The 21,122-nt window shown below is 37.5% G+C and overlaps 1 protein-coding gene across 1 annotated transcript in view; it reads left to right on the top strand.

Annotated features, from left to right (window-relative positions):
• Positions 1 to 21,122, top strand: part of CCDC6 (coiled-coil domain containing 6) — a 48,045-nt gene that overhangs the window by 21,223 nt on the left and 5,700 nt on the right. The window contains exons 3-7 of the mRNA XM_054382355.1: positions 5,620 to 5,748; positions 11,106 to 11,209; positions 13,341 to 13,501; positions 17,073 to 17,229; positions 20,306 to 20,406. Coding sequence (XP_054238330.1) covers positions 5,620 to 5,748; positions 11,106 to 11,209; positions 13,341 to 13,501; positions 17,073 to 17,229; positions 20,306 to 20,406 — 652 coding nt within the window. The remainder of the gene's footprint in view (positions 1 to 5,619; positions 5,749 to 11,105; positions 11,210 to 13,340; positions 13,502 to 17,072; positions 17,230 to 20,305; positions 20,407 to 21,122) is intronic.

The following is a 21,122-nucleotide window of genomic DNA, read 5'->3' as shown; positions in this document are numbered from 1 at the left end:
TTTTTTTTGTTCCTAGAGTTCAACTGAGATTGCTTTGAAGCTGTATCTTTAACAGCTCTTAAATTACTAATACTATGCGTAATTGGTTCACACCTTAGAGAAAGATAAACTTCCTGTCAAACTAAGACTAAAATTAATTGTTTAGTCTTTTTTGCTGTGGACTTTCAGAAAGTATCTTTTGATTATTACCTTAAATTTAGGAAAAAGGTAAATGGCCAAGTTGGTGCCTCATTGTAGTGCGTGAAATAATACAAGAGCATTATGTTCTTTATGCATTGGAAACCCTTAAAAAGTGTAATTTCATTCTCACTAGTGAGAGAAAGATTTCACAGAAATCTGAAATATAATGCAGACAAAACTGGTGAAGTTGTCTCACCTTTCTTATGGCCTCTGGAGGAAGCTTATCAGTTTCAACGTTATCCTGTAAGCATTATACAGCTTTCAGTAGGCAAGCTACAAGTTGCTGTTGAAAGAAAGTAGCTATGTAGCCATAATTACAGTACTATGGAGGTGAATGTCTCACCACTACTTGCTTTTGCTAAACAGTATCTCAGCCTACAGCCTTACACTTCATCTGGCTCTACAAACCTCACTGAGCGTGTGATAAACGTGGTCATGTCAACCAGAAGATTTTAAAAAGTGACAATTCCTAAATGCACCTGTCTTCCAAATAGTTAGTCCTAAAGCTGTGTCATTTCTCTCAGCATCACTAAGTAGCAGTTCTTGGCAGTAAACTGTCCTCTGAATACTAACCCAGCTCACCTGAAAAAAGATAGAGCTGTCAACATCCTGTCAATGCCAGTAGTGACTGTGCCTGTGAAGGGTGAGCAGCATGGAATATCTTGCGTATAAGTTCACCTGTTAACTGCAGCACACAGAGGGGAAGATGAGAAGGGATACATCAAAGCTTTAGTGGAAAGCATATTTTAAGCTGCGTCAGAGGGATCTTGCTGGTCAGTAGGTTTTGCAGTCCATGAATCTGGATGACATTCCATACCTTTACATGGCTCAACACTGCAGTACAGGTGGAATACTTATTTGTTAAAAAGCAAACTCTGTGTGTGTGCTAGATGCAGATCTCATTTAATGCCTTGATTATGTCTTTAATATGATAAGCTAGTGAAATGCAAAAAAAATCCATATTAATATACTCTCCAAAACACTAGTAAATTGCTCAGCAGCTTATAAATTATACATAGGAAGTGGTCCCTTCCCCAAACAGCTTACCTGTAGAATTAGGAAACATTTGAATTTTAATGAATGTTTCCATAAAAAATAGTTTTCTGTCTCTGTAATCATCACGCATTTAGTAAGTGTGAACTGCGCTAGATTATATGGTCCCACTCTGGCAGCAGCGTTGGACTCGAAGATCTCCAGAGCTCCCTTCCAACCCCTAACATCCTGTGGTCCTGTGGTATTAGTGTTGATGAGTTGCAGGCAATATTCTTAAGTAGCGAAGAACTGAAAAGAATGTTACATTGTTTTTTTTGTTTTCTGAAAGCTTACTTGTTCTTTGTAAGTTTTGATTCTTCAGTTATGAATCCTGGAAATTATACCCATGGAGTCTGCCAGATCAAAAGCCTGAGAAGAGTATCTCCTGATACTACAAATAAACATATTTTGTGGAAAAGAGAGCACTGTTAGCATGCATCTCATGCTCAACCTAGTATTCATTACAATATCTTTTCTAGTTTGGCATACTCTTCCTGTTACACAAGTGTAGTGCTAAATTCCTGACTACTGTCTTTCAGGTACAGAATGTTAAGGTAATTACAATTAATCTTTTTGAATTTTCTGACAACTGTGAGGCAGATAATGAATTGATCAATGCCCACTTCCATTTTTGGTGTCTTTGGACTGGAGAGGATTATAGCTAAATTAGATGCAGACTGTGGATGATGGCTTAACCAGAAATACAGTAGTCTGCAGTGGAAGTGTGGGCAGTAGTTGGTTGCTTCACTGTTCTTTGCTATTTGGATTAAACATTTAATCTTTTTTTTTTTTTTTTTTTTGCCAGGCAGCATTGGTCTGGCCTGGAACTAGACTTTCAAAATTCATACTGTTTTTGTGCATCAAATGGCTTCCTGCTTTTTTTCTGACTAAGAGAAAAAAGAGAGCATATAAATCTGTTTTGGCTAAGGCTTAGCCTTTTAGAGCAGGGAGAGGAGTGTACTTCTGGTAAACTACATGGCATTTGTAGTGTCTTAATTTTTAAAATATTTACTAGTCTGTAACTGTGTCAAAATTACTGCAATATTATTCAGTTGAAAGCCACCTAGCAGAGGGACTATTGCCCTAGTGCCTGTGTGGTTTTTTTGCTTAGTCAAACCTTTGTTTGTCATAATTGTAGGGGCTTATGTCTTGCATTCAGGGTAATATCTGCAGTGAACTCCCCGAGTGCTAAACCATTGAAAATGCGAAAGCTGTCTGTCAGAGCACAAGCTGCAGCACTCCTCACTAACAGTCTAAAATGAATTGCCCAATTCAGCATGATGTGCATTACTATTACAAAACACAGAATTACTTCAGGTTTTCACTATTGAAATAGATTAATTTTGAATCATTTTCTATATGCCAGCCAGATTCTAAACATACACAGTAGCACATAAAAAGGTGTTTTCACTGGATTAATGCTGTCTTCCTGTTGTCAGGCTTGCTGGTGCCATACCTTTGCTTGATAATACTTGTTTCTAACTGTGTGGCATCAGCTTCTGCCTCTGCGAGCTATATAAATAAGTGGATGCTTTTGCCACTGCAGTTTCCTGTGTTTAGCATAATTTTTAATTTTCTAGGCTGAATGCTGCAGAGGTGAAGGGGCACATCTGCATCTCAGCAGAGATTTTCTACTAAAAACACCCAAGCTTTTCACAGAATATCTCTGGTTGAAAGAGACCTTGAAAATCATCTAGTCCAACCTTCAACACTGCCTTGAAGAGTCAATACATACATTCCTGTTAAAAGTCCTTATAAAACCTTATATTAGTTTACTGTATTTTCCCATGTACTTACTTGAATTAAATTTTTGTTTAACTAAGTGTCCTCAATCCCTAGTCATTGTAGAATGGTAGTAATTTTATCCAGATTATCCTTAGAAGCGTTTTTGATGCAGGCTCTGTTCTTGCTATGAGCATGGACTTGCTGAATTACTGTTTTTAAATTTAAAGTAGTAAATCTTAAAATCTTTTGTGAAACAAGGCTGCTCACAAGGATAATTTTTAATACCGTTTTAACTACAAAGTCAATTCTTCTCTAAATTGTGCAGCAGTGCTTTTCAAAATCTGCTCTTGTGAGATGCCACCTCGAATTGGACTTAACGATCCTTGAGGTCTTTTCCAACCTTATTGATTCTGTGATTCTGTGAATACTGCATCCAATTCTGGTGTCCCCATCATAAGAAAGACACAGAGCTGTTCAAGTGAGTCCAGAGGAGGACCAGAAATACGATCGAAGGGCTGGAACACCTCTGCTATGAGGATAGGCTAAGGGAGCTGGGGTTGTTCAGACCAGGAAGGAGAAGAAACTGGAGGGATCTTAGAGGTGTCTTCACATACCTGAAGAGATCCTACAGGAAGACTGTAGAGGGACTTTTCATAAGGGTGTCTAGCAATAGGACAAGGAGGAATGGTTTTAAGATGAGGGTAGAGCAGGTTTAGAGTGGATCTTAGGAAGAAGTTCTTCAGTATGAGGGTGGTGAGACTCTGGAATAGGTTGTGGATGCCTCCTCCCTGGGGGTGTTCAAGGCCAGGTTGGATGAAACCTTGAGCAGCTGAGTCTAGTTGAGAGGTGTCCCTGCCCATGGTAGGGAGGTTGAAGTAGATGAACTTGAAGATCCCTTCTAACATAAACAATTCTGTGATTCTATGAAAATCAAATACAAATTCTTTTCAATACCGATATATTTATGGAAGTGCAAATTGGTCCAAATACCTGTCCTTGAAAATAAAATGTTACAACATAGCAAGGATATAGCACAATATGTATTCAGGCAAATGAAGTAATTGGGAGGCTATGCTGCACTGTTTCTCATGCAAGTCTGATTCTTGACAATTCCTTCAAAAATTGTAAGTCTGCAAACATAAGCTAATACCCTTCCTGCTCTCCAAAGTTCGATGCGTCAGCTCAAGGATGCAAATGTAATTGTACAAAATAAACAGTCAGCTCATCTATCATTTATTTGATGAACATCTGGACCTAAAGTGGAAGCAGACTGCTGATACAATTTTATTAATAAACAGGGCTTTCAGGATGCAGGAAGGGAGGAATGGGACAACTTTTTAGGGCTCGAGTACCAAAATTACACTGTTCAGTACCTTGTGCAAGGTCATAGTCTGAGGGATAAATGAGGGGTGCCTTTTTTAAGGGGCAACTTGTTCCCTTAGCTCCATTATTTCATAAAAACACTTTGCTGGCCCAGAATGCGTCCACAGCTGTGAGGAGTGCCTCCTTTTCCTCACACAGTGAAACATTACAATCTTACAGATTTTGTGATGGGCAGAACAGAAAATAAACCGCTGGAAGAAAAGTGCCTGCTATGTTGAGTGGATGGCCAGAGCATGGTGTAATTACAGCATTGTCTTTTGGTGACACTTGTTTTTCCCTGTGTCAAATTCACATGTTCATACCATGGTACTGGTCACCCTGTTTTACCTACAAGAAGATAGTATCCCTGTCGTGGAGCAATTGTTATTCTGACTTTAAAGTGACTTTAAAGCTTAGACTCTACTCCAAGCTATGATTTATATTACAGTGTAAGAGATCGGTTGGTTGTTTGTTTCTGTTCCATCTGCTTGAGATCTTTACAGAAAGAAGTTCTCTACAATTAGAGTGATAAAATACTGGAACAGACTGCCCAGGGATGTTGGAGGTCCCATCCCTGGAGACATTCAAGATCAGACTTGGATGTAGCCCTGGGCAGCTTGATCTAGTTGGAGATATCCCTGCTTACAGCAGAAGGGTTGGATAAGATGACCTTTGAGGGTCTCTTCTGAGATCATTGGATGTGTTAACAGAAAAAGGATTTTTTTTTCCATTGGAAGTATTAACAGAAAAATAGTAAGAACATATATAACATTGATTTGAAATAACTAGTGTTTTTAGGATATAAAATAATTTTATTTTTTGTATCACAGGAATATAGATTAGATTATTTTGTTGTTGTTGCGCAGCAATTTTAATAGTATGACTTCAGTCATGATTTTTACCGTTCAATTGCCTGCTAAAACCTGCATTTTATGCTTTGGATGCTCTTGAGATGATGCCTTTAGATTGAAATTAATGCTTTGTGACCGTTATGATAGAAGTTTTTAGTTTTGAAATGTCCACAATTATTTATTGTGCTCTATATATATATATATATATATATAAGGTATCTATTTTGATTTGACCTTATTAAGTATTTATAAATATGTTTTACTTCCATCTTCTTTGTAAATGGAACACAGTTTAAAATGTTGCTTTTTGAAGGGCTGTTGGGTGGATTGTGCATTTTGAAGTCTCTCAAGAGAAATTATCAGAAAATGTAATGTGTATTGAGAATAAACATGTGGATAAACCTGTAAAAGTTGCATAATATTTCATACTCTTATTTACCTGTATAAATACTTGTCTCTAAATTTTTAGCTGCAGCATGAGAAAGCTGAACTGGAGCAGCATTTAGAGCAGGAACAGGAATTTCAAGTGAACAAACTCATGAAGAAGATTAAAAAACTGGAAAATGATACAATTTCAAAGCAGCTTACTCTGGAGCAGGTAACTCGTTACTTTCAGAATTACATGGCTAAATCAAGGGATTGTGAAAAAGCACTCAGAAAATAGGCATTATCAAGGATAAGGAACAGTCAGTTTGGCTTTCAAAGTAGTAAGTCATTAATTTATTAAGATGAATTTTTTGTCGTGGCCATTATAGTTTTAAAGTAGCCTTACTGCAGGCTTTCATGTCTGCTGGACTGCTGGGAGTTCTGTAAATGCAGGGTTTTGGTAAGAAATTCATCTTGTTGCTGTTCATGAGTTTCCATTCTTATGCTACTAGTGAGAAAGGCTGTGAAGCACAGCAGTTAAGTGATATATGTATAATCTACTTGTGCTCTAGGTCACCTTTTAGTGGCAGCTTGGATAGCAGAAGTCTTGAACCATGAGGTGTCAGATGTGTGTATTCTTAAAGATTTCTCCCCAGACAGTTATGAAGATTGAAGAGATAAAACATCACTTGTTTTGGTCATGCTTCCCCTGAAGGTTTAGACAATGGGATCGCTCTTAGGTCTAATTTTAGGCATGTTCATCAAAACATCTCAGTGGTGTTAGCAGGAATTGTTTTGACTTAAAAGGCAAACTGATGAAACATAAAGCCTTACTAAAGAACTTCAGTTACTGGCCTGTGGCAGTCCAGTAATATGGGTGATGTCAATAGAGTACATTAGTTCTGTGATTTTTTTTTTTTTTTTTGCTGTTCTCATTAAACATGGAACTTCATTGTTGCTGATACTCTGAATTTCTACCAGTTTTGTATGACTCTCTCTTTTGTTGCCATTGTGGATAAATTAATTAATGCCTATCATAATGATGAAGTGGGGTACTTTTTTGATTCTGTATGGAGGAATCTATGGTACAAATTGAAAAATAAGAATGTAGGAAGATGTGTGACCAGCAGATCGAGAGAGAGGATTCTGCTACTCTGTTCCGGTAAGACCTCACTTGGAGTACTGTGTCCAGCTCAGCAGCCCTCAAAACAAGAACATGGACCCGATGGGGTAGGTCCAGAGGAGGGCCACGAACACAAGAAGGCTGGAAAGGGACTGTTTCCAAAGGCCTATAATGATAGGATAAGGGGAAATGGTTTGAAATTAGAGAAGAGCAGATTTAGATTGGATGCTAGGAAAAAATTCTTTCCCGTGAGAGTGGTGGAACACTGGAACAGGTTGCCTGGGGAGGTAGTTGAGGCCACATCCCTAAAGATATGCAATGTCAGGCTTGACAAGGATTTGAGCAACATGATCTAGTGGAGGGTGTCCCTGCTCACTACAGGGGTGATTGGGCTAGCTGACCTTTGAAGGTCTTTTCCAGCCCAAACCATTCTATGTAGCTGCCAGCAAATCCTTAAGCAGAATGGAAATTAATATGAAGTTGAAATAACTCTCTTAGCCACAAGGTGGTGGTGGCAGCCGCTTAATCAAAATGCAAAGTGAGCATCATACATGATAAGCTGGTTTAGTCTCTTCGAAATGTTACCATGAGCCACAGATCAAATCTTAATGGTATTTATTTTTGTGTCATTATTCTAGACAGACAGACTTGTGAAAGTCTTAAGAACTTGAAACTTGAGACTCAACAGATTGTTACAAAGCATGAATGCTCAAAGGTCTTTGAAATATCTGACCTTTAAAACTTTAAGATGCTAAATTCAGCTGTCAATTTCAGTTAGAAATTACACGTGTATTTATATATGATGCAATATATACCTTTGTTTTCCCTTACAGTAAGGTATAGTTAATCTTGTTACTTTGAACTTTGTCATGCTTTCTTCTCCTACACAAATTAAAGAAAAGCTTATTGTACTAATTAACCAGCTGAAGCAACAGCCTTTGGGGCATGTGCTCTACCTAGCAAGAGGTAACACAATTGTGAGCAGGGCAGTGTTGCCTTTATTATGAATATAGGGAATTAAGGAAGAGAGACTGCCACCATGCTTCAACATAACCTTTTCAGAGATCTGTTAAAAAAAGCTTGGAAGGAGTACATCAGGAGTGCTTTTAACATAATGTAGGTCTGCAATACTAAATCCATCACTGTAATCAGTGAGCAGATAGTTACAGCATATGTTCACTAAACTATTATGCTTTAAAAATGGGATGTGAATTATGTATGCTTTGTGTCCTTCCTCCTTTGCTCTCACCTGAGCAGGTGATCAGTAGGTAGCCAGTGGTGGTTGCGTAGAATGTTATTCCTAAATAAAAAAAATTATGTTGAAACTTAGACTTCGAATGTGACCTGACTTAATTTTCTGAAGTCAGTTTGAAGTGGCAGAACATTGTTCTCTGAAGGGTAATGGTTAAGAAATCTGCAATGTGCGACTATTTCATTGACTGACTGTCTCACTTAAAATGAGCAATGATGTTGTGTGTTACAGTTTTTGATAGGAAATAAACAGCCATCAGCTTTGTCCTACAGAGGCCAAGTTTGAATAATCTTGCTGTTACTGTTTTTAATTGCTTTTGTATTTCATACAGGACAGTGAGAAACTAGAATTCATGCAGTTAGGAGATGCAAAGTAAGAACAAAATTACTACTAATAATCTCCTATATGTGCTTCTTTGAAAGGAGAAGAACATGAAATGTGTAAAATCTTCTGGAAAGATGTTCTTGGAGAGCAGCAAAGAATTAAAGCTACAAAGGGTAGAGGCAGATGAGAAGCAGAGAAGTGAAAGCTGGGATAGTGGGCTTAGGCAGAGATCATATTCAACGTGCATTTGTTTGAAAGATCTGAACTTCAGGAAGGAACAGTGGTGGTGCTTACGAAGTTGGAAAGGAGACTCAAGAACTAGTAATGCAGGAACAGACTGACAATGGATATTTTAGCTGCATTTGAAATAAAGTGCACGTGTGAAAGAGAGAAGTAAGGAGAAACGCAATTGGATGGGGTGAAAGGTTAAAAGGGATTTTTCTCTTCCTCTGAAGGGAAGATTAAGATCCAAAATAGGGAGCAATGAAGGGAAAAATCAAATTATATTTAGCTCAAGTGTGACTTTGTACCCATATAGAATGACACTATTATTGACAAAACTGTATTAACTAATACAAAACAAATATAGCTACTCTCTGAATTCACAGCTTTGGACAGGATGGTGCAGTTGCTTCTCCTGTAGGTTTTAGTTCAAGCTGTTAATCCTCTAAGCTTTAATTTGCTGGCTGTGGGAGGAAAAACCATGCAAGATCAGGAAAGGAAGATGCATGTTTCCAGTGTAATTTCATATTGCTGGAAATACAATGCCTTAGATACCTGTTTCCCAGCCCAGTTTCTTTGGTGTTTTCACCAGAGCGTGTCTGTTAGCCTTCAGGGCAGAACAGAAGGCTCATTTGTGTACTGTTGCCAATTGTGCATGCTCATCTGCATGAAAATTTCTAATTGAGGGACACCAATCATAGAACTGTTTTGGTTGGAAGGGACCTTGAGGATCATCTAGTTCCAATCCCTCTGCCATGGGCAGGGACACCTCACACTAGATCAGGTTGCTCAGAGCCACATCCAGTCTGGCCTTAAAAACCCTCCAGGCATGGGGCTTCCATCACCTCCCTGGGCAACCTGTTCAGTGTCTCACCATCCTCATGGTGAAGAATTTCTTCCTTAATGCCTTGGTGATTGTTGCTATAATACTAAATGTAATTGTAGATTTTTCAAGTCCAAGGTTATAAATAATTTTTCTGTCTTCAAATTCCAATGTGCTCTTTTTTTCCTGAAATAGATTTATTTCCACCAGTGTGTGTTTGTGGGTTTCTTTGGTGTTAGATCCATAATGTAGTTGTAAAAAGACTATGTGAGTCTAAACCATGCTGCAGAGGTAGTGATCTGCAGTCAAAGTTTTTTTCATTGTACATTTATATAGATAGCTGTGGAGTGTAATGAAGATCTGTGTATTGGTAGTGTAGAAACACGGAGTGCAGATTCCCAGAATGGTTTGTGTACTTTCTTCCCTCTGAGTGCTGCCATCGCTGAGCATTGGCCAAACTGGCTAATGAGCAGTGCCTCAAGGTAAAGTGCACTGTATCTCCCCAGGCTGAGCTCTTCACCTTCAGGCCACGCCAGCTCTTGCTGGTGTGGGGAATGTAGTGTTGGTCAGGATCCAAATTCCCATCCCTAGAGTGAGGCTAAAGTGAGTTACTCTTGACTTCTCCTTTACTGAAGTGTAAATTCTCTCAGCTGTTAACATACATCTGAAAACTCAGACATGAGAAGGTTTATTAAACAATGGTTCTTTTTCTAATTATAGTCCTTATTACTTATCGTTATATATCTGTTTTTACTTACAGTAACTAATTCTTCTAAGCTTTAAAGAAGAAAGGTGTCCATTCATTAAGCTTGCAATGTTACCTGAAGTGTTTGGTTATCTCAGTATAAATTTAATGGTTATCACACAGCTCTTGGAGATTTAAATGTTGTAATAGTGCTTCAGTGATGCACTAAACTTGTGATGAAATCAGCCTGTTTTCAGTCTCTCCATTTCATAATGTGGAAGTACTTGCCCATCAGGAAAGTGGTGAGGTCCTCCATACTATTTTTCACCTGTAAAGGTGTTGGATCTATTCCCATATGTTTCATTATTGCTAACTTCTGGAGTTCAGCTGCCAGTGTTACTGAATGAGATCAGCTGTGCCTCTTAGCATTCTACTGTATTCTTGTTACTTGCATTGTATTTGTACTAAAATACTAACAGCACATTTCTTCATGTGTGGTTCTACATTATATCTGTTTTTATTAGCTTATAGTAGAATCAAGAATGCCTACCCAGTAAGTGAATGGGAATAATGTAAGGTTGTTTACTTTTGTAAAGCCCTTGGTAAGGTAGAAATCCATTTGTTTCTGCTGGTAAGGTTGATACACTGACACTTAAGGAACTTCATATAATAATTTTTTTCTTTACAATTTGTTTTATGTTGCTCCTTTATCTAAGACAAAGTAATCATGGCTTCTCTTCCATATTTGACTTGCTTAACTGTGATTCTTCGCTAAAAAAGTCTCAATGTTATAAAAAATTAAATGTTGGTGCAACGGACAGTAAATTCAGTTTAAACTTTAGTGACGAATGGAATAGGAGATGCCTTGGAATAGGCTTGTCATGTTATCAGTGACTGCATGTCCAAGTTTCAAGCTCCTTTCACAAGAAATTTTGAGAGAAAAATTCCTGTGAAGGACATGACAGCTGTGCAGCTTCTGAGTCTCCTGGGTTCTGACTGTCTCTGTGTTGTGCCTGGTATTTGTCTCTTCTTCATGTTCTCCTTGTTGTCATAGAATATCATATAAAAAACACTGATATAGCAGTGATCTTTCCTAATGACAATTTGGTGCAAAAAATATATTTCCATCATTTTGATTGATTATTTTTTTTTCTCTCTAGCTAAGACGTGAGAAGATTGACCTTGAAAATACTTTGGAACAAGAACAAGAAGCACTAGTGAATCGTCTCTGGAAGAGGATGGATAAGCTTGAAGCAGAAAAACGGTGTGTTCCTTACAGTGGGAAAGATATAATTTAATACTTAATGTTCTGGATTAAATATGTGCATCTCTGTCCCATAAGACTGGTTTAATATATGAAAACCTGGAAGTTAAAGCAGTTCTAAAGCTCCTTGTTTATATGCTACACATCCGTGAGTGCTTAAAGTAGATGAAGCTAACTAGTATAGGAAATTACCTGGGAAAGGTAAAAGGAATTTGCTGTATTTTTTAACTTCTGTTAGACTCTTTTTAAAGCTTCTGGTTGGAGGTTAGCTTTGTATTTGTGACCCGGACAAAACAACCTGTTATTTTAGCATATTTGTTATATGAAAAACTCTTTCTTATTCCCTGTCTGCTCAAAGGGAAACTTCCTCTTTTTTCTCAGTGTTGTACACTCATGTCATTGAGACTTGTCGCTGCTGCTTCAGCAGAAATTAAGACAGTGAGACTTTGTTTCTGGGAAAACTAAGATTGAAATAATGTAATGCTATATGCTTTTTAATGCTTTTTCTTTTTAATGCTGTATTACAATAACTGTTAGAGGAGGGAGTAGGGGAGAAGAGATGATTAATACTTTCCTTCCGTATGTTTAAGAACAGATGTTAGTATGACTGTCAATCTTGACTAGGGCCTCAGAAAACACCTGACCATAGGTAAACTGCAGGATTTGAAATTTTGTTTTACAGGGATCTGCTGTATGATATTCAACAGTGAAAAATCCATATCGGGATGGGCCTTTAGTAGGATTTTTGTGTTTCTTGGATTTAAAGCTTTCTGGTTAAATGCTTTAGTACCACTTGGTAATATATCTGTGAATAACTAGGCCATTCCAAGAGTTGTGCTTGCATACTGCTTTCCCTGCTTTTTCAGGGCAGAGTTGGATCTGATCAATCAACATGTTTCTAAGGAAGAGCAATCCCATTTCAAGCTGAAAAATACTTATATTAATTCAAAAAAATCAAGGACATTCATTTTGAGAGAAATTCATAATTCCTAAATTTACAGTCAGTTATTTGAGGTCTTTGAAACCTTGGCTATATGGAACACTTTTCTGTTGGGAGATTTATTTTAAAAAAAACCAAACTAAACAACCAAAATAAAAACTATTTGACAACACTTCGGAAAATACCTAATAAATTTTCTCTTTTGGTAATGCAGAAAATGCAGAAAAGCTTGTATTTCACCACAGACATACTTTACTTATCTTTCATCATGAATATTTATTGTTCTTCTAAGAATATAAATGTGAAAACTGATAAGAGATTAAATCACAGAATCATAGAATGGCTTGGGTTGGAAGGGACTTTAGAGATCATCTACTACAACCTTCCTGCCATGGGCAGGGATGCCTCTCAACTAGACTCGGCTGCTGAAGGCCTCATCCAGCCTGGCCTTGAACACCCACAGGTAGGAGGTGTCCACAATGTTCCTGGGCAATTTATTCCATAGTGCCATCACCCTAATACTGAAGAACTTCTTCCTAAGATCCAGTATAAACCTACTGTTCCTCAGCTTCACACCATTCCACCTTGTGCTATTGCTAGACAGCGTTATAAAGAGTACCTCTCCAGTCTTTCTGTAGGATCTCTTCAGGTATGTGAAGGCATCTCTTAAGGTCCCTCCACAGTCGTCTCTAGGCTGAAGAACCCCAGCTCCCTCAGCCTATTCTCATAGCAGAGGTATTCCAGCCCTTGGATCATCTTTGTGGCCTTCCTCTAGATTTGCTCCAGCAGCTGTGGCTTTCATATGATGGGGACACCAGAACTATGATTTTGCATAGAAACTATTTTATGGAATAAGTAGCATTTGAGTGTAGAACTGAGGTAACTATATACAGTCCAGAATTACTTTTTCCTGAACCATATGCAGAGATATTTGAGAGTGTCACATCTGGATATTTTAGAGAATCCATGTGTACTTCAGCAATAAATTTTGCCTTTTCTTATTTTGAATTAAGAAAGCATTAGAAATCCTCCCAGAATTTTCTCCCCCCAAACCAGTTGTTAAAATAAATCCTGTATACCTGTTAGAATCCTTGCAGTGGCATTCTGGAGGATTTAAGGAGTTTTCATTAGAATTGAAGGTAAATTTTGAACTATTTTTCATACAGAATTTTCATTCATTTTTCATTTCAGAATTTTGCAGGAGAAATTAGACCAGCCGGTATCTGCCCCACCATCACCCAGAGACATATCAATGGAGATAGATTCTCCAGAAAATATGATGAGACATATCAGATTCTTGAAGAATGAAGTGGAGAGATTAAAGAAACAACTGAGGGCTGCACAGTTACAGCGTGAGTAAACAACTCCTTTTAAATGTTTTATGGTTGTATAATGCAAGATTTTTTTATATGTATTTTCATGAACTTGAATGTAAGGTAGAAGTGGAAAAAAAAATAGGGCGGATTTGGATTAAATTATTTTCATATTTTCGGTATTATTTCTTGTTGGTGTATTTATACTGCAGTTTGAGGTTTGATACTAGGATATCTGGAATAATCAACAAATATTTGTTGGATGTTTTGAGCCAGAGAAAATATTTCAACTTTAATACTTTTTTTTTTCTATCTTATTTGTATTTTATTCCTTTTTTTTTTTTTTCAGATTTAGCAGTATTTCAATATACAGATTTTTCAAAACAGACTTGTGTGTTGTTGTAAATTAAGAATTGCCCAAAAGAATTAACAGCTGGAAAAATCAAGTTCAGTTGTATGTAAGAATTTAATTTGTTAATGATTGCATCTACCTTTAAATATTTGTTTGTAGCTGTGTTAGACTGATTGTTCAGGCAGCTATTTGCCTTCACAATATATGAGAATAAGTAATCTTACTTTGCTCTTACATGTGTGAGATCACTTTGAAGGTGGACAGAGTAAATAGTAGTTGTGTAGAAGTCTTTGTGTTTCCATTGTGAAGTGTCACAGACCTTTGACCGGAAATGGAAAGCCTTCTTTTTTCCCTGCCTTTGAAGGATATGGCTCTGAGAACTTGGTGTCAACTCGCAGAAAAGTTCCTTGTGCCTTACTGTGATCTTTGCAATCTTTGCTGATCCTTCATTGCTTCATGCTAAATCTAAAATTTATATCCAAATTTCATCACTTCTGCCTAGTTCCCAGTTAACAGCATTAAATTTCAGTTGATGGGTAGCTAGATACCTAACTATGTAGACAGAAAAATTTGGGGTGATTAGGAAACAGGCAGTTTTCTCCCCCACTGTTAGCTGGTCTTGGCAGGCTAACTGGAATATTTCAACCCCCTTTGAACCCTGAAATAGCTTGCCAGAGTCAGTGGCCTTCCTTAATGACAGATAGTGGCAGAGTGCTCTTTTGCAAAGGCCTTGTGTGCAACTTTGTGGCATTAATAATTGGTGTCAGTTAAAAGAAGGTAAGGACTGCTGTGCTTTGTACTTGCCAATTCTGTGCTGTGGCCTTCACATACTGCACTTCAGAATGAGAGCAAGGCCTTGGATTTAAAATACTCTTTCTACAAATGTAGCTTACTTAATTTAATTTCAGGTAATTATTATTTTTAAGTTGTTCCTTTTTTGGATTGTGATTTAGAGTAAAAATTCAGAAACTTTCAAAGTAAAATTCTCATTAAAAATAAGACCAAAGTTTAAGAGTATTCCTTTCCATTGTGAACATATAAACAGAGCTGCAGTATGAGCAGCAGTACTGATAGAAATGGTGGCTGTGTTGATCTGCAAGCAGAAGATGAAACTGAAATACAGTTCAAGTTTAGAATTTGTAGTATGTGGTCATTAGAAAACCTATAGTATAATAATAATTCATTCATGTATAATAAAATATGCTTGTTAAGTTCTGATATTGTATTCTGCATCTTGTGTTCCTGAAATGCTTATATTTAGTACAGGAACTATTTTGGTATAGTAATAGTTTTAAATAAGTGATACTGTTACATTTAGAAGTTCTATTTCTACAGAAGAGAGGTAAGTCATGTATTGTTGATAGTTTGGGAGCAGTCTTCTAAAACAGGACGCTTTTTTAATTGAAAGGTGTGTCATGAAGAAGTGATTTCAAAGCATGATCATATTTTACTTATTTATTTTTTAATATCAAGAGGTTAACTGTAAAATTGATCAAACATTAGAAAACCTCACAAAATACATTGAGTGTCAAAAGTCTTCATCATGTGTTCCATTTTATTAAATAATCTGTCAAAATACTTTATGGCTTTCCATAATTTGATTTTATCATTTTAAATGGCTAGTGATACCAGAAACCATTAAAGTGATGTTTACTGAAGTTTTTAGAGTTGCAGACTCAAATTTCCCTTTGATGTAAACAGCAAACCACTTCTTAGCTTTTAATATCATAGTCTCATAGGATGGCTTATGTTAGAAGGGACCTTAGAGATCATCTGCTCCAACCTCCCCGCCACAGTCAAGGACACCTCTCAGTGGACTTGGCTGCTCAAGGCCTCATCCAATCTGGTTTTGACCTCCCCCAAGGAGGAGGCATCTACAACTTCTCTGGGCAACCTGTTCCAGAGTCTCACCACCCTCACACTGAAGAACTTCTTCCTAAGATCCACTTTAAACCTGTTCTCCCTCAGCTTCAAACCATTCCCCCTTGTTCTGTTGCTTGACACCCTATGAAAAGTCTCTTTCCAGCTTTCCTGTAGGATCCTTTCAGGTATCTGAAGGCAGCTCTAAGGTCCCCCTGGAGTCTCCTCTTCTCCAGGCTGAAGAACCCCAGCTCCCTCAGCCTATCCTCATGGCAGAGGTGTTTCAGCCCTTGGATCATCTTTGTGGCCATCCCCTCTGGTCTCGCTCCAACAGGTCTGTGTCCTTCTTATGATGGGGATACCAGAACTGGATGCAGTATTTGAGGTGGCGTCTCACAAGAGCAGAGGCAAGGGGCAGAATCACATCTCTTGCCTTGCTGGCCACACCAGAAATGGATGCAGCATTTGAGGTGGAGTCTCACGAGAGCAGAGGCAAGGGGCAGAATCATGTCTCTTGCCCTGCTGGCCACACTTCTCTTGACACAGCCCAGGACACAATTTGCCTTCCGGGCTGCATGAATCCTGCTGGTTCATGTTGAGCTTCTCATCAATCAGCACCCCCACGCCTCTTTCTTCAGAGCTACTTTCAACTCACTCTGCACCCAGCCTGGATTTGTGTCTGGGATTGGTCCAACCCTAATGCAGGACCTTGCACTTTGACTTGTTAAACCTCATGCAGTTGGTACTGTCCCACTTCTCAGGCCTGTCAAGATCTTTCTGGATGGTATCCCTGCGCTCAAGTGAGTCCACCACACCACACAGCTTGGTGGCGTCAGCAAGCTTGCTAAGGGTACACTTGATGCCACTGTCCATGTCCATGTTCTGCTGGCCAATCTCTATGATAAAATGTGCAGTGGAAAGAATGCTATGCTCTGCAATGCATATAAGTTAGCAATTTAATAAAAGTTTGAGTGTTTTGCGGTTTAGAATTTTTGTACTTCTTCAAAATTATTTTAAAATAACTTCTGAGTGTTGCAGTAAAGTCTTTGTAAACATGGTATAGCATTATTTTAATGGAGAAGGGATTGTTTTACTTCTTTAAGGTTTTGGGTTTATTTTCTTCCTAGCTTTTTTTCAAATTTATTTGGGTAAATGCTTAAAATTTTCTGCTTTTTACCTCTTATTTCCAAAATAGCTGTCAACTAGTAATTTATTTAAGTAGCTACTGCTCTGAAGTAGGCTTTGAACTAATGACTTAGAGATGAGAATTTTGAGCGATCCATCCTGAGCATTTTTCACACCCTCATTCTTGAATACTGGATTAAAATTAAGCACAACATACTTGCCTGTGTATGAAACTGAATTTTAATCAAATTTTAACCAAATCCTGACCTTTAGATTCAGAGAAGATGGCACAATATTTAGAAGAGGAGCGACATATGAGAGAAGAAAACTTGAGACTTCAAAGAAAATTACAGAGGGAAATGGAACGCAGGGAAGCGCTTTGCAGGCAACTGTCAGAAAGTGAATCCAGCTTAGAAATGGATGATGAAAGGTTTGTATTTTCTGGACATCTAGATATGTTGGGATTGAGATCATTGTTCAATACTCATACTTCTTTCTGAATATTGTAGAATAAGTATGTGTAGAAGTAACCTGCATATGAATTTAATGCATCAAGTTTCAGCATGGTTCAGGAATATCTTCAGTAGAATTGTATCAGACTTGTGTACAAATTGCATTAACAGTGAGAAAATACTTGTATCTGAAGAATGCTTAGGGGTTTGGCCCTGTTTATTGAAATAAATATAGCCATGGAAATTGAGATTGAGGGTAATTGGGTCATAGTACCTTTGTTTGCCCTTAATTTGGCAACTGCAAGGAATTCTGTGAGGTAGGAATGATGTTCTTGCTTGGGCCTGATTTGTCCTTTGCAGAAAGTAGAATGTGTTTAGACAAATACAAATGCATACTGTGTAAAGCCATAAAAAGAAGCAGCATTTCCAGAACTGTTGGGCTGTTCTTGATGTCCAGGCTCTAACAGCTTTATTTATTTATTTTCTCTACTGCAAGCTGCTTTGATTGCACTGACCTTACAGATATTTTGAGTTTCTCATGGCTTTCTATGATGTCTTTTTAGTGTTTTCTCACATCATAGTCATGATAGAGTTTTATCTTGAAAGATGTTTTAAAATATGCTTTAAATAAAACATTCTTATCTCTTATCAAATGCTCATTATTTTGTTGTTCTGTTTTACATCATTTTGGATTTATACAGGTCCTTTAAAAAATAATTACAGTGTTACCATGTGCTGTGTATTCTGCTGAAACTGAGGTATTTCTTCTTGGGTCAACAGTATATTAGTTGTAAGTCACAATTTACCAAAATACCAGTTATTTTATTTCAAGGAGTACCCTTAAAGTTCAAGGTAGCATTTTCATTTTAATAAAACACTAGGCAGCTGATATACATTGTGGTAGCGTCTGGTATTTAATGAATGCTATATAAATTAAACTGTAAGAAACACAAGACTGGTGTTTGAATCTACCTTTATTAGCCACTATATTCACATTGTAATGGAAACACAGTCCCAAGTCTAAATTACCGGTATTAATCCAAAAATGTAGAGTATCCTAGTAGTTTTTTTCAATAACCAGTTGCAGGCAGTTGTAAACAATAAAATGTAGGAAAATTCTGTGCTTCTAAGAAATTCTATTGTCACGTTGATTTTCCTTGATACTACAAAGGCATAACAGAATCACTCGCAAACAGGTGTAAGTAGTGAAAAATAAAGGGAAGGACAAAGCAGGTTAATGCGTGTTAGTGAATGATTAGTCTTTGGAGAACTGTGTAAACAAAATAATGCTGGAATAGCAATAGCTTTGCCCTCTCAGTTCTCCATCCTGTTCTCTGGAGTAGTAGGGAAATAACTGAAACAGGAAGCATGCTAAAGGTGTGCTGCTATTCCGTATCACCCTGTCCAGGTACTAGGATGGCTTGAAGAAAATTCTTTGTGTAGAATAAAACACAGATCACAAAGACTCCTGCCTTGCTGAAATGCATGTACTGTCTGCATTGCAAGTTACTGTGTGCTGCAGAAGTAGCCTAGTCCGTTCAATTTAACTAACCTTGCCACTGGTAGCGCTTTAGAAAACTTATTTTTTATATGCCAGTTTGTTAATTTTCTGTTGTTCTTTATTGCAGCTACTTTTACCTGATCAACCTAAATGTAAACCAACTTCGGTTTCACTACAGTGTATTGCCTGCATTACGTGTTGGGGCATAGTAACTCTGAACATCCTGGTTAATAATTGATATGATGCAGTATCAAAACATGGCTCAAATAGTTTATGAACTGGCTCACAGACCTCAAACTGGTCATCATTGTGAGTTCTATCAAACAGGAACACTTTTAATGCTGCTCCTCCATGTTGTGGGGCTTTTTAAATGTGATTTGGAAAGAAACAACTCTTAAAATTTTTTTGAGAAACACAGTGCTGGAAGGGAAGACAAGTAAGAGTCAAAGGAGTGATAGGTAGCTGATTTTGCCTGCTGCTTTGCTGTGTCTGGTAAAGAAACACAGCTAAGTGCAATAATATAAACCCAGATGCACTATTTGCAGCCGTATGTGCAGTAGAAGGTGAGCAGGGGAACCTTTCATCTAGACAGTGACTGCACAGTCTAGGTGGAGAGTGCAGAAGAAGTCAACCTGAAAGCGGCTGGCTTAGTGTTGTGGAAAAAAATATATAAAATTATTTTTGAGATAAAATTACTCTTAAGATAAACAGTAAGTGGCAAGTGGGAGCAATTGGTCTGGTCACATCTCTTTTTATATGACACTTGATGGTTGTGAAGAAGCTTCACTGTATTCAGTGAACAAAGTACAAACAAATTCTGCTAAAATTATTACAGGTGGGGAAGAAATGCCTTCCCTAAGATTCTAATCTTTTAGTTTATCGTGGCAAAGTGTGGGAGGTGTCTTGCAACACAACCTAGAAGTATCTTTAGTGGCAGAAAGCCCTGGGTTCAAAATGTCTCTCTGTTCCAGTGGCAAAAGGCACAATGAGCAAATGGGTGAAATGTTGAGACCAGAAGGGGTTCAAGTAGGAAACAGGGCATATTTTTAACTGTGAGGCTGATCAGCTGTTGGAACAAATTTTTGGATATTTTAATGGTTTCCCCTCCCCCCTTTCATGATTGCAGATTAGTGCTGAGTGCCTTTCTGAAAGATATACTCCAACCAAACAAGCTATTGAGTTCAATATAGAAATGATGTGTAAAGTGCAAGAATGTAGTAAAGGTCAGATTGGATGACATGATTTACACTTCTGGCCTTAATATTTACTATTCTGGTCTTATGTGTCTTGCACTGCTTTAACTGCAAATGGCTGAGATCAGTCCAGCTGTTTCCACTGAAAGTTAAGCCAGTATCTGAGCCTTCAGCAATGATGAGAGTTTCTGTCCTGACTTCCAAAAAGTGACTGGTTCTTCGTTAATCTAACATGATTCTTTATGGGAATTGAAAAAAAACCCAACCAAACAAAATAACAACCAATAAAAAAAAATCCACAATGAAACATGGCACATTTTTAAAGGTTTGATCTAATTATTGTTTACCTTTTTTTGTTAGATATTTTAATGAGATGTCTGCACAAGGATTAAGACCTCGCACTGTGTCCAGTCCTATCCCTTATACACCCTCACCAAGTTCTAGCAGACCTATATCACCTGGTAAATATTCAACCCAGTTTCTAAGATTATTGTATGCATCACATAGTAACGTGCCCTGTTAATATATTTTGGTCAGTAACTTTTCAAAGCTAGTCTGGAGAAAAAAAAATGTAAGAATAGTTTTGCCTTATAAGTCTTCTAGTGCAGCATGTCTTTGATGGATCTGTTTTGCACTGTGAACAGATACTAAAAGTCAGTTAAGAAGCTTTTATTTATTTTTTGCTCTTTTTCTCTCTTACTGTCTCTTCTTCCTCTCAGCTCCCCCAACAGAAGTTGCCTGACAGGATGCATATGCAAACAGATTTCTAGAGTTTCACCTAATCTTGAATGTGTTTCGAAAAAGTCAATTTCTGTTTCTCTTCAGTAGAGAAATGGCTTTCCTAATTCTACTATTTCCTATTGTAAAACAATAACTACAAAATTAAGAAGTCTTGTCTCTAGTACTTTGCATAACAAAGGCAAGCTAACCTTTTCCAAGTTGTTAATTACTGAATATATTTTTAAAGTTAAAGGAAATGTGTTTGTGTTACTAATATGTTTACTGACTGAAATGAAAAAAACAATTGCAGTTGGATGTTCATTAAAAGTTGCGATTACAAATTCACTTTTACATAATGAATCCTGCATCCCCTGCTTTCCTGAGTTCACTTTTAGAACCTGTTGGATAGAGTCCTACAGTAAGGACAAATGAGATGTCCTCTGTATTGACACAGGTC

This window comes from Indicator indicator, chromosome 7 (assembly GCF_027791375.1).
Source record: "Indicator indicator isolate 239-I01 chromosome 7, UM_Iind_1.1, whole genome shotgun sequence".
NCBI lineage: Eukaryota > Metazoa > Chordata > Aves > Piciformes > Indicatoridae > Indicator > Indicator indicator.
Note: the sequence above shows the minus strand (reverse complement) of the source record. Positions and strands in the feature narration are given on the sequence as shown.